This window comes from Vitis vinifera, chromosome 2 (genome assembly GCF_030704535.1).
Source record: "Vitis vinifera cultivar Pinot Noir 40024 chromosome 2, ASM3070453v1".
NCBI lineage: Eukaryota > Viridiplantae > Streptophyta > Magnoliopsida > Vitales > Vitaceae > Vitis > Vitis vinifera.
Genome location: NC_081806.1, coordinates 9,117,650 through 9,132,146, shown reverse-complemented (window position 1 = coordinate 9,132,146; position 14,497 = coordinate 9,117,650). Strand labels below are relative to the sequence as shown.

Below are 14,497 nucleotides of genomic sequence, written 5' to 3'. Positions count from 1 at the left end.
TTTTAAAAGACCATTGAGGCTTACACCTCGAAGCTTGCCTCAACTAGGGTGATTGAGGCTTAAGCCTCACCTTATGGAGGCTTATAGCTTTGAGGCTATATCTTAAGGATGTTGAGGCCTAAGCCTCAAATATCGAAAGGGTCTTAGCCTTTTTGGGTTTTTGGTATACATTTTATAAGAGGCTTAAGTCTTAATGGTCAATGAGTTTTAATGGGTTCTATCATCTATGCTTTTATGGACTTTTGAAATGGATTTCATGAGTTTTTTTATTGGTCCCTACTTGGTTAAACTTTTTACAAAATAAGGGCTTAATTAACTTCCACTTAACCTTTTAAAATGGAAATAAAAAAGAGAGATTGAGAAGAATAAGGGAATTGGTGGCTATCCTAGTGGTTGATCTCATATATAATTATTTTATTGATAGATAAAAACAGATACCACTATAATTGGTGGACAAAGAAGCAAAAGGATGAGTGGATATTTACACCACTGGGGAGGATAATACAACAATGGATATGATTATATTCCTTGGAGGATCCTATTAGTGATAGTAATAGTAATGCTGAAAACTATTTGGTAAAATCACGAGAGGGAGCTGAAATTATTAATAATGAAAAATAATTAATTTTATCATTATAAAATTTATCTTTTTTATTGTTTAATTTTCTTGTGACTTTGTGAGTATTTTTATTTTTATTTTTTATTATTTGTTTGTTTAAGTTGAGGTTTCTGCCTCATTCTGCCTCGAGGCTAACGTCTCACCTCATTTAGGTAAAACGCCTCAAGACTGTCTTTAACCTGTTAAAACATTGGTTCTAGCCTTCCTTTCAGATTTGGCTGATCTCATGGCCCATGCCTTCTTGCAAGTAGCTGTTGCATGGGGTGTTGTTTCCTGTTTAAATCTTCTCTGCCACAGTCAGACAAGCAATACCTTAGATATGATGATGTCCCTTGACTCAGTCCACCTGATCTTATTTGGCCCTTCACTGGGTGTGCTGCTGGTGGAAGTAGGAGCTTTTCTGGTGGTTAGGGAATCTAAGAGAACTGGAATTCAAAAAATCATTGTTTGGGTGTGTCTTTAGAGTTACAAAATGGACTAAGGAAGAAAAGTGAGTTGTACGGTTTATCTCAGTTATCCTTAAATAAGTTAGACATTTATATCCTTTTCTAGTCCTTGAAGGCATTTTGGCTGATGGTAGTCCTCTTATTGGAGAGTTTTGTTCAGGAACATTCAAATGCCTTTGTTATTTGGAAATCGTAGGTTTTCTCCTCTTCATTTTTGTACCCCTTCTTCAGACATACCCTCTTTCTTTTTGTTGCTCTAGTCCCTATTTTGGTTTGGACCTGGAGCTTCCTAGATGTACTTCTTCTTTTTTTGATTGGTTCTTGTATCTCTTGGAAAGATACCTCATTCTTCTTTTGTATTTTCTAATTCATTTTCTAATTGATTTGTTGATCAAAGAGCAATTTTTTTATCTTTAAAGAATGATTTGACAACACTTAGGATTGGTTTATTGTCGATGTGCGCTACTGGATCTGTAGTACATGTAAGGGAAAAATTTCTCCTGTTTTTGTTATGATGACATTTAAAACCACTACTTAATGAACTCATCAATAAATGAGAGGTAGACCAAGCACACATATATGCTCCTAGTTGCTGGAAGTGCCTAGAGCAACTGGTGAGTTCGCTTCGGAAGCAGGAAGTACTGTGTTCTTAGCAAGAAGCTAACCAGTCAACAAAATCGATCGAAAGCATTGGGTCTTCCTTTTTTTAGAAGTTTATCTACATGAAGAGATTACTAAGGAAAGAGCTTTTCAAAGCATGGTTAGATTGCCTCTTGTAATGGCCTTTGATTATTTTCTTTCCAAATTGTCAAAAAAATGAGCAAAGGAGCAGCTCTACAAACCTTCTTATGGCTTCTTTCCACAAAGGATCCATGCCACCTTAAAAGAGTTTCTCTGACCATAGAGTAGATAGCACCCAAGGAACACCCAAGAAACAAAGAGAGCTTAATATACTTTGTTAGGTTACTACCTATCTACTTAAGCTTCTAGGAAAGTTGGTGACTCCATAGGTTGAATTCTTGAAATGTTAGAAACTAGAGTTCTTCACATCTCTGTTATTTCAACTCAATGTTAGCTCATTATGCCTCTAGCTTACTACATTCCTTTTCAATTTCACCATTTGGTCCTCCAAAATTGAGAGACCTTTTGGCAATTTGTAAGTCCATTTTCTTGATGGCAAGTCATTATAGGCTATTTCACTCTGTTATTTGAGTAAGTTTTTATGATACATGATGCAGAGTATGTGTTTGTTAATTGAATGCTGTTTTGTTTCTTCAGATCCCTGGGCTACTGAGACCTCATTGAAGAAAAGTGACAATGCAACTGTTGTTTCTAAGAATTCTTGGGCTTACATGGCTACAATGACAGTGGATTTTCTTGTCATTGTTCTTCCAATCCTTTTATTTTTAACTGTAAGTTTTCTCCAGTAGCACCAAAACTATTGTTCTCAGTGAAGCAATGAGCGCCTGAGTAGTGCATTGTTTATTTTTCTTAGTATTCTCTTATTGAGGTTTATATATCTTGTTTCCACATTGGCTATGATGTTTTGAGCATGTTAACTTCTTATAGTAAGTTCTTTTGGTTGTACCTCGGCCCTAGGAAAAGTTTCTCATATGGTTCTAATCATCTGCAATCTAGCTTAAGTGCTTAAGCAGCTCTCATGTCATTGTTTTCATGGTTTTTTTTTCCCCTTCTTCAATGAGTTTTATATTCCACTGTAATAAGTGACTTGGTCTTTCTCATCAGAAATAACTTCTTATGACAGGTCCTAGCAGAATGGACACAAATATGTGCAATTTTGTTGATGTTGGTGCTGCTCTTCTCTATTGCAGCTAAAAGGTAAGATTTTCTGTTGTCTACATGTTTTTGTGTGTGTATTTAATTGTGTTTAATTTTATCTTTTCTTGGAGAAGTTCTTTAGATGAATGCAAAAATGCTCCAGGATATTACATGAGCAGCCAAGCATCAACATGACTTCTATTTTACATTCTAACTCAAAGTTATATACTTTCCACTACAGATTTATTTCTTCTCATTATTCTCTGGGGGGAGGGACCAATTCCCTTAGGACAAATATTTCATCATACAGGGTTTCTATGGTACACAGTCTTATTTAAATTTAGGCAGTGTGTCATTTATCATATTTTGGATTCAACAAGTTTTCCTTCTACTTTTTCCCTTTGTCTTATGGGGATTATTGCTGCAGATGATCGTAACTTGCTTGTGCATCTTGGCTGTTGACTTTCAAATATTTCCTAGAAGATATGCTAAGACTGAGACTTATGGTACTAGTTTGGTAAGATCTCAAGATTTATCAAATTTATCCTTGTTTATTGTTATTATTATTGTTATTGTTGTTGGTGGTGTAATCATTAAAAGGAATAGAGTGAGAGAGAAAAAACATGAGAGAGAGAGTGAGAGAGGGTGCGAGAGAGGGCGACGGCGACTGCGATGGAGAGGAGGAGGAGGAGAGATCGGCGTCGCAAGTCAGACGGAAGGAGAGTAGGTTTGCAGTGGAGTCTAAGGAGTTTGAGATCGCAGTGGAAGAGAGAAGAGGAAAGATCCAAGGATGCATTGTGGAGAAGAAGGGAGGGGTCTCGTCATGGGTTCGGCTGGGAGCGGAGAGCTTAACGTTCTTCTTGGAAGGGCTGAACCTCTGTATCAACGGTGAGAAAGAAACCACATGGGGAAGGGATTGGAAGGAGCAGGGGCGAGTGTATTCGATGATTCGGGGGACAAACAGAGCGGGGGGGTTCATTCGCCTAGGGGTCTCTGATGTGGAGGGGAAAAGGTTCTGCGTCTTTGTCCCAAGAGGTCGTAGGGATAAGAAGGGGTGGACGATAATGGCGGAGAAACTCAAACAGGTGTTAGGGTTTTTTGGTAAAAATCCGGAAAAATACAAGGGAAAGGTTGTGGAGAAAATTGCGATGGGAGGGTCGTATGCAACGATGGTGAGAAAGTCGACGACGGGTAACCTAAATGCTGCTGCAATAAAGGTGACAAAAGAGGAGTCAGAAGTGATAAAAAGGAAATTGCAAAATTGTGTTGTGGCGAGCTGGAGAGAAGGATCAGGGGGGGAAGATGATATCGAGAAATGGGGGAAATTCTGGGCAAAGTCTTGGGATCTCAAAGGTAACCTAGGGCTGGCTAAGTTGAATAAGAGGAAAGCGTTGCTGGAATTTGAAGATTTGGAGGAGGCCCGACGAGTCGTTTCCTCTGGGAGCTGCGCGTGGGAAGGAACCCCGGTAAGGTTGGAACATTGGAGCCCTAGGAGCGGATGTTGGGCAGAGGGGGAAGAGAGAAGGGACGTATGGGTAAGGATTGTGGGGCTCCCAATTTCGTTATGGAGCCCAGAAATTTTGAGGAGAGTAGGGGATGCATGTGGTGGTTTTATCACCGCCGATGAAAATACAAGATCGATGAGAGATCTCCAATGGGCTAGACTCCTAGTGAAATGGGAAGGGGAAGCCAGACCCAACGTGTTGGAAATTGAAGGGGAGGATGAAAGTTATGTTGTGTCCCTATGGTGGGAATGTTGGCCGGTGTTGAGGAGGAAATGCAGGGATGAAGCGGATCGGCAAAGCAGGGAGGTTAGGGGTGAGGAGGATCCACGCGCGGGGCAGCGAGTGATGAAGGGTTGGGGGAGCGGGAGGCTCGAGATGCTGCACTCGTCAGATGATGGGACGTTGCTGCAGGGGGGCGGGTCGGGTCGGATGGAGACCAGCCCAGTGCCAAGCCCGGCAAACTGCAATTGGGTCCCAACTGATGAGATAAAGACTTCAAGCCCAATCGCGGGCCCAAGGCAAACCAGAAGGGAGGGCGGGCCTAACGTTTTGTTTGGGTCCATGGACTCTAAGAACAAAGGGGAGGCTGTAAGTGATGTTGGCCCAGACGAGGGCCCATCGGAAGCTGTGGGCTGCTATTCTAAAGGTTCAGCTCTGCCTCTAGCCCAGATGACAGCTAACGGCCTGCTTGGTTTAAAGGCCTGCACAACAAAAAAGGGCTCTAAGGCATTAGCAGTCCAAGAGGTAACGGATCCTGCGCACAGTCAGTTCCCAGAAGCAGAGTTCTTTGCTGCGAGGGAGGATGAGAATAAAAGGAAGCTACAAGGAGGGGTGAGGCTGACAGAGACGGATAGGGCGCTTAAGGAGGAATCAATGAGGTATGAAAAGGGGGTTGGTTCCTGGGGGAAAAGGGATAAGGGGAATTCTCATCTTAATTCTTTTTTTCTTGATCGGACTCTGGGGGGGGAGTCTTTCGATCACTCTGGGGATTTGGATGAGGAGGGTCGGGCTGATAAATCACTGTGGCTAACAGTGTATAAGGCATGCAATGAAAGGATTAAGGAGTGTAAGGAAGTGGGAGGCATACACTGCAACAGTGACAAAGGTAGGGAGATGGAAGGGGCAGGTGTTATAGAGGATGCTCAAATTGTGAGAAGTGAGATGGAGGGTAACTGGGAAGAGAGTGGTTTGGCAAGATTCGGCAAGTTTCTGGGCTTCCCTACGGAGGGATTGGAGAAGGAAATCTTGAATTTTTTGACAAAGATCAGGAAAAGAAGGGAGAAAATACATAGCAAAGAGTTATTGGAAAAGTCTAAATTTGAAAGGGAGTTAAAACGCTTAGAATGCTCCATAAACTATGAGGGAGGGATGAAACAGAAAGGCTCGGTACAGGGCAAAGGGCGCCAAATTGTAGTTGTCCAATGAAGGTGAAAATTTTGAGCTGGAATGTGAGGGGGGCAAATGACAGCTCCAAAAGAAAAGTAATTAAGACATTTATTAGAAATCAGAGGGTGGACTTAATGTGCATTCAGGAGACAAAAGTGCAGTGTATGATGGATAGCATTGCGAGAAGTATAGGAGCAGGGAGATTCCTAGGCTGGAGAGCAGTGAATGCGGAGGGAGCATCAGGTGGTATTTTTATATGCTGGGATAGAAGGGCCCTGGACATGCTAGATTGGGAGGAGGGTCAGTTTACCTTGTCTTGCAGATTTCGTAATATAGAAGATGGAAATGTATGGGTTTTTACGGGAGTGTATGGCCCTTTTACTAAGGCAGAGAGGAATGCTTTATGGGAAGAGTTTGGGGCGATCAGAGGGCTGTGGGAGGATCCTTGGTGCATAGGGGGGGATTTTAACATTACTTTGTTCTCAAGGGAAAGGAGTGGGCAGAGGAGGATTAGTTCAGCTATGAGAAACTTTGCTGAAATTGTGGATGACCTTGGGCTGGTGGATCTGCCGCTGCAGGGGGGAGATTTTACTTGGAATGGGGGTCTTCATAATCAGACTTGGGCTCGTTTGGACAGGTTTATGGTGTCTCCTAGTTGGATAGATCAATTCAGTGGGATCAACTAGTGCAGGCTGCCCCGACCGGTGTCCGATCATTTCCCAATTATGCTAGTGGGGGGTGGGATAAGACGAGGCCCGACCCCATTCAGATTTGAAAATATGTGGCTTAAGGTTGAGGGATTTAAAGAGCTTGTACGCAGCTGGTGGCAAGGTATCGATGTTAGGGGTAGTGCTAGCTACAAGTTGGCCACTAAAATGAAGGAAATCAAACAGAAGTTGAAAGTGTGGAATAGGGAAGTATTTGGTAAGCTGGAGAGTAATAAATCTGCAGCTTTGCAACAGGTGGAATTTTGGGATAGGGAGGAAAATGACAGAATTCTGACTATGGAGGAAGTAGAACTGAAGAAAGAGGCAAAGGAAAATTACAAAAAATGGGTGATTATGGAGGAAACTCATTGGAGACAACTTTCTAGAGAGATATGGCTGAAAGAGGGGGATAGAAACACGGGCTTCTTTCATCGTATGACAAGTGCTCACCGTAGAAATAATTGTATGGAGAGAGTTAAGATTAATGGGGAGTGGTTTCTAGAGGAGCAGGAAATTAGAGAAGGAATAGCTAATGCGTTTAAAGAGCTTCTTTCAGAAGATATGGGGTGGAAGGCGGATATTGGGAGTCTTCAGCTAGATCAGATCAGTCAAGAAGAGGCTGAAATGTTGGAGAGGCCATTTACAGAGGAGGAGATTCAGGGGGCTTTAATGGAGATGAATGGGGATAAAGCCCCTGGTCCGGATGGCTTTACTCTAGCTTTTTGGCAAAGCTGTTGGGAGTTTGCTAAAGAGGAGATTATAGAAATGTTCAAGGAATTTTTTGAGCATAGCTCTTTCCTTAAAAGCCTTAACAATACTTTTTTGGTTTTGATTCCCAAGAAATGTGGTGCTGAGGATCTTGGGGATTTTAGACCTATCAGTCTATTAGGGGGTCTCTACAAGTTATTGGCTAAAGTGCTGGCCAATAGATTGAAGAGAGTGGTTGGTAAGGTGGTCTCAAATTCTCAGAATGCCTTTGTGAGGGGAAGACAGATTCTTGACGCTTCTTTAATAGCAAATGAAGTGATAGATTCATGGCAAAAACGAAGAGAAAAGGGTCTTATATGCAAACTGGATATTGAGAAAGCTTATGACAGTATCAATTGGAAGTTCCTATTGAAGGTGTTGCAGAAAATGGGCTTTGGGTCTAAGTGGGTGGGGTGGATGTGGAGTTGTCTATCTTCAGCTAAATTTTCAGTGATGGTTAATGGAGTGCCTGCAGGTTTCTTTCCTAGCTCCAAAGGCCTTAGACAAGGAGATCCCTTGTCTCCTTATCTCTTTGTCATGGGAATGGAAGTGTTGGATGTTCTTATTAGGAGAGCTGTGGAGGGGGGCTTCTTATCAGGGTGCAACATAAGGGGTGGTAGTGAATCTCCATTGCATATCTCTCATTTGTTCTTTGCGGACGATACCATCATATTCTGTGAAGCTAGGAAGGACCACTTAACTCATTTAAGTTGGGTTTTGTTTTGGTTTGAAGCGGCTTTAGGTCTAAAGATTAACCTTGCAAAAAGTGAGATCATTCCAGTGGGAGAGGTGGGGGGGATGGAGGAGTTGGCTGTTGAACTAGGGTGCAAGGTGGGCTCTTTACCTTCTCAGTACTTGGGTCTACCCTTAGGGGTACGCAATAGAGCGCCTTATATGTGGGACGGGGTGGAAGAGAGAGTCAGGAGAAGACTAGCTCTTTGGAAAAGGCAATATATATCTAAAGGGGGAAGAGTTACCTTAATAAAAAGTACTTTGGCTAGCATGCCAATCTACCAAATGTCAATCTTCAGGATGCCCAAGATGGTGGCTAGAAGACTGGAGAAATTGCAAAGGGACTTTTTGTGGGGAGGAGGACAGATGGAGGGGAAAACTCACTTGGTTAATTGGGAGGTGGTATGTACAGATAAGATCAAAGGTGGGCTAGGCAATAAAAGCTAGCCTTGTTGAACAAAGCATTACTTGGCAAGTGGATATGGAGGTATGCTAGTGACAAAGATAATCTTTGGAAACAAGTGATCAAAGTGAAGTACGGGCAGGAGGATTTCGGGTGGAGGCCAAAGAAGACTATGGGGGCGGTGGGAGTAGGGGTTTGGAAGGAGATTTGGAAAGAATCAGAATGGTGCTGGAATAACATGTTCTTCAAAGTAGGGAAGGGCAACACAATCAGGTTTTGGACAGATGTGTGGTGTTCAGAGACAGCGTTGTCCCATTGTTTCCCTCATCTCTTTGCTATGGCGGTTCAAAGGAACGCAACGGTTGAGGAAATGTGGGATCAAAATTCGGGTAACGGAAACTGGAATCTAAATTTTTTGAGGGACTTCAATGATTGGGAGTTGGGGTTGGTTGGAGATTTTCTTCAGATTTTGAGGGGCCACAAACCCTCTGGGGTAGAAGACTCAGTCCTGTGGAGCAAAGGAGGAAGGGCGCATTTTAGGGTAAAGGAAGCGTATAATTTGCTGGTGAGATTTGAGGATACAGGCTTTCCTTCTAGAAGCATTTGGGTGACAAGGGTGCCAACTAAAGTTTGTTTTTTTGCATGGGAGGCGACGTGGGGGAGGGTGCTGACTTTGGATAGACTATAAAGAAGAGGGTTACAACTTCCAAATCGCTGCTTTCTTTGTGGTTGTGAGGAAGAAAGTGTAAATCATATACTCATACACTGTACAGTGGTTAGAGTTTTATGGGATATAATGTTTGGTTTAGTAGATGTGAATTGGGTTTTCCCAAAAACTGTAAAGGATGTTTTAGTTAGTTGGAGGGGTTCGTTTGTGGGAAAGAAAAGGAAAAAGATTTGGGAAGCCATTCCGTTGTGTATTTTTTGGACGGTGTGGAAGGAAAGGAATAGGATAGCTTTTAGGGAGGGGGTGTTGAACGTTCAGAAGTTAAAGAATATTTTTGTTTGTAACTTGTGGAGTTGGGCCAAACTGTATGTAGGTGAGGAGGCGTTCTCCCTTATAGGGTTTCTTGAGTGGATGGCTTCCACTTAATGGGAGCTGTTTTTGTTTCGTTGTTTTTGAGGCTTAGTTGCCTTGTATACCCCCTGTATACTTTGTGGCGTCTTGCCTTTTGAATGAATTTCCTTTACTTATCAAAAAAAAAAAAAAAAAAAAAAATTATTATTTGATAGGTATTGGAATGACATATAGATGACACCTGGTAAAATAGGGGTCATTGTCCCTTGTACACTAAAGGTATTCAAAGAGTGCAACAAGAAGAAAGAAGAAAAAATGTGAAGCAAACAAAGACCCCACACAACCAAGCCTCACCCTTACAATCAATAAAATTAAAAAAGAAAGTGTTACGAGACCCCACACAATCTTTAGACTAATGAATAATGCTTTTAGAAAAGAATCTTTTAGTGACTGATCTAAGCTTTCAAGCTCTTCAAAAGTTCTATGGTTGTGCTCCTTCCAAATGCATGGCAGAAAGCACAATGTTGTCATCCTCCAAATTTTAGAAGTTAGAATGCCTTTATCCTACAAATCTCCCATGCTAACATGGCAAAGTTTAACTGACCTTGCATGACCCAAACACTCAAAAAAAGAGAACAGCATGAATTTGATCCTTGCCACATTTGATGAGAAGGTGGTTTGCAGTTCCTCATTGTACTTAAACAACAAAAATTTTGATGGAACTAATGTGTCTTTTGAAGCTCTCTGGAATTAAGTGTTATTAAATAAGTAATCAAACAAGCATTTACAAATTTATCTTGAACATGTAAAAACAAGCAGAAATGCTAGGAAGCATAACTAGATGGTTGAAAGCAGAGCTTTTTGATGGGGTAGAAAACTTACATTGTAATTAGTTGTTTTTTATATAGTTTTCTGAGCAAGATTTAAAAAAATTGGAGAACACTTTGGAAACTTTTGCATTATACACAAGTGTAAAGTATCTTTATGGAGAATAAGTCAATAAAATTGTTTTTCATATTTGAGTCCTCAAATAGAATTTTGTTCCCCAAAACAATTGAGGACTGTTTTTCTAAACATTGCCAAAAAGAGGCCATGATCCCATTTTCTTTCATGCATTCAGTGCATGTTGTGTAAATTAAACCTTTTATTTTTTATTTTTTATAGATGTATCTATAAAAGGAGCTTAGTTAGATGCTAAGTTGCTAACAATATTTCTACAATCTTAATAAACTGCCAGATCAAAGGGGAAAAAAGTGTTAGAATGCTGCATTCACACTGATACATTCAAGCAGATGAGTGTTGACTTCTCTGTATGATATCATCTCTGTCACCAAGCTGTTTAATTCTTTATTTGTGAAGAAAGGAAACATAGTTCTTTTCTAAGTGATCTCTGATCTTTTAGAGACATCAAATGTCGATTGTTTTGTGTTCGTAATTACATGGTCCTGCAACTGCATTATATGAATCTTCATCAGGTCTCGAAATTTTGGGTGTTATGATGTATTGTGATTTTACAGTTGCAGTTGAAACTGGATAACTTTGCCCTTTTTTGTGTGTGTATTTGTGCTTTTGAGTTGCCATGTCATGCATTATACACTTATGAGCTCCTTCAATTTTCTTGATGAAAATTTCTTTCATGTATGATGGTTCTGTTATTTTTATTTTCCCATAATGAATTAGTAAATCTATCGCATTCTGAGTTCTTGAAAAAAGTTGGAAAAGAAGAAGTCATTCATGAATTTTGGTAATGGTGAACTTCAACTTCCGTTATGGTGTTGCCATATTTGATTTGAATTAGCTTGCTCAGTTTTTCCTTAGTTCTCCTCTGTAGCAAATTTATTATTTATTTGATGAATATTGAAAAGTTTGTTTTTTATTGGAATAATTATATGCAAAATATCTATAGTTTCTAACTGGTGCTTTGAATTTTGTTATTGGAACTAATGAAATTCCAACTTATTTTACCATGGTAGATGGATCTTGGAGTTGGCTCTTTTGTACTGGGCAATGCATTAATTTCACACCAAGCACGGAATATTGCTTCAATGTGAGTCACTTTGTGTGTACTGCACTCAACATGTTGGTAGATCTAACAATATAAATAAAAGAAATATAATGCTTGGCTAATTTGTAAGGAAATAGTTATTTGTTTAATGTACCCCTTTAAAACATATGCTTTTATGAAGTGAAGTAAGACTTCTTTTCCCACCACAATTTTTTTCTGCCCTCGGTTTGTAAAGTTTGAATTTTTTTTAGTGCTTGATTGTATCTATGCATGCATGTATGTTATTTTGTATTCTTAATATGTGTATTTGTTGTGGCTCCTTTAGCGCTCTCTTTACAAATTTCTAATCATCTATTAAAACAAATAAGGTTCTTCATTTCCCTGTTTTTAGTTGTGGTTGCACCGACTTTCTCTAGTAGGTTTTTGTTCTATACTCCCCAAGGACATTTTAGTTTTCCAGTTTTTTCCTTCAAGGAGATTTGAGAAGATGGAGGAAAGTAAATTGTCAATTCAATCTACTTTTCTTGCTTTAATATGAATGATATGGATGACAAAGAAGCGTAGGATCTTTAAGGATAAGAATGGCTGTGTAGATAATATGTGGGATGAGCATTTCTTTCTATCCTATATTTGGTTTTTCTACTATAAAAGAATCTCTTTGTATTCTTTTGAGCATCATTTGTTTGCATTGGAAGGCATCTTATATGGATAAAAATGAAAAGATGATGTCAATTGTTTGTAGGTTAATGCCATAGGTGGCTTTAAGCTATAACCTTGATGGTTGTGCTTTGGGCATCTTGGTTTAAGGATTAAAATTTCGCAATATTTCACAAAAATGTCATCACTATTTTGCTTATTAGTGATTATGGTAATGATATATATTTGATAGAAATTCGACCAACCGATAATTCGTGAATTTATCTCTCTCTCTCTCTCTCTCTCTCTCTATATATATATATATATATATATATTTTGGTGAATTTTTCTTAATTTTAGTGATTTTCCCAAACTTTGGGATATTTTGGTGATTTTCTCGCCTTATGTAGCCACACATCCAAGCAGCCACACTCACATGCCACAGCACGTAGCCACGTAACTAAAAATCAAATTGAGAATGTAGGGGCCCAAATCCACATCCTTTAGCTTAGGATTGAAAAACACGTTCCATTGGGCAAAATCTGTCATTGTTAATATTCTATGCATATGTATATATATATATATATATATATATTTATATTATATGTAGTTTATTTAGGATTGAAAAGCACGTTCCATTGGGCAAAATCTATCATTGTTAATATTTTATGCATATGTATATACATATGATATACATATTAGGAGAAACAAGGAAACGAAATGAAATATCTTACAATGGTAGGGATAGGAAAGCTTTGAAGAAAGCTTTGGGCTTGAAGGCTTACATGATATGGGAGAAAGAAGAGAGAAGGGAGAGCTTAAGAAGGGAAGAAGAGTGAAAAATGAATTGTTTTTACAACTGACGATTAGGCCTCCTTAAATAGCTGAAAAATGAATCATAAAAAGTACAAAGTGGATGACAGGTCACTGTGTAACATATAGTATCCATCCGTGAATGAATAGTAAAATTGACTTTTTACTGTAGCAATCTTGACTTGTTGGCAGACGAATCTTGCTTTCGACGGAGGAAGGCTGGAGTACTAGGCTGGTTAAGAACTGTAGAGTCATATGCTTGTTAGACAAAATTGCTTTGGGTGCTGACTGCTTAAAGTTTGTCGGTGGAGAATATTTTTGTCAGTGGAGAGCCCTAAGAAGAGTTGTATGCTTGAAGAGCTTATTTTGATTTCCTAATGGGAGGAAGGATACTATCACAGTCATCTTCATTATCCGGAAGGTAATTTGATGTAGAATCATCTGATTCAGCATAAGAGTCTTCTTGGGAAAAGCTTAAGCTGCTTTTGTCAAGAATTTTCTGAAATTCTTGAGGGGTTTTTGCTGTTTCTAGCATGGCTTGGAGCTGTTGTTTCTTAAGAAGAAACTGTGACTTATCATCAGTGGCTGAAGCTTGTGTAGGATGCTTAAGAAAATATTGTTTCTCAGGATTGCTTTTGATAATGAGGAACTTTCGATTCATAGGTTGAAAAATTCTTTTGCCTTTGGTTGTGCACTAAGTTGGTTATAAATGACAGTCCTCTTCCTTTACTTAGTTTTTTGATTGGCTAGGTGTTAGTTGAGGGTTGGTTTTGTATTTCCTCTTCTTTTTGTGCCCTTTGGCGCCTCTTGTATACTCCCTGTATGCTTTTGGGTCAGCCTCAAGGTGCCCTTTTCTAATATATGCTTTTTGTGTGGTTGCCTATAAAAAAAAAAAGAAAATATTGTTTCACGGCTTGTAATGAGGCATCATTTTTCAGAGCATCCCACCATTTAGTCTTAAAGGTCCATCTCAGGACTGGAAAAGCTACTGATTCGTCTTTAATAATGGTATAGTCCCATTGGACTATCCAGGCAATACCAAATTCATTGAAGAAGAATAATAAATGAGGAAATGCTGAAAGTTCTCTGGGGATAACAAAAGAGCTATTGAATAGCTCAAATCCATCCAAGATGGGTTTTGGAAGAATCTTAATAGTCGGACCAAAATAAGTCCACTAATTGTGGAACCAAAATGGGAAAGAAGGAATCTGATGTTTAGATGGGAAATAGAACATCCATGGATGATGGAAGTCTTTATTCTGGATTAGAAAAGCATTGAACCATGCTCTCTAATAGTCCTAATAGTTAAAAAATCTTGGTTTTGAAGGCTTAGAGAATTCTCTTGAAAAAATGGGATTTCCACCCCACTGCTTAACTGTAAGAATTTTATAAATATGGTAAGTAGAAAATGCTAAATCCAAGTTGCTGTATTTATTAGCGTTGTGCTTGATTTTAACATAGCCGGTTTCCACAAGGATTGCTTCATAAAATTCTCTTGTTTTTAAAAGATCACCAGAGGGATAATGAAAATTTTCATGAAAAGCTTTTGTTGCAATCTCTTTAGGGTTTTTCAGAGAAAAATTCTCTTTCAATAACTAAAAGAGGTTGATTAAAATCTCTTTGCCAATAGCTTGATTTTGCTGAAAGAGGTGTGGGGTTGGCAACCACCACAATTTGCTTATTTGAAAAAGATGAGCTTGA

At 39.4% G+C, this 14,497-nt stretch overlaps 1 protein-coding gene across 1 annotated transcript in view; it reads left to right on the top strand.

Moving 5' to 3' along the window:
* LOC100253932 (uncharacterized protein At4g17910) overlaps positions 1-14,497 on the top strand; it is a 50,498-nt gene that overhangs the window by 2,988 nt on the left and 33,013 nt on the right. Inside the window, exons 4-8 of the mRNA XM_010665123.3 lie at positions 2,344-2,477; positions 2,831-2,904; positions 3,086-3,164; positions 3,272-3,361; positions 11,316-11,389. Coding sequence (XP_010663425.1) covers positions 2,344-2,477; positions 2,831-2,904; positions 3,086-3,164; positions 3,272-3,361; positions 11,316-11,389 — 451 coding nt within the window. The remainder of the gene's footprint in view (positions 1-2,343; positions 2,478-2,830; positions 2,905-3,085; positions 3,165-3,271; positions 3,362-11,315; positions 11,390-14,497) is intronic.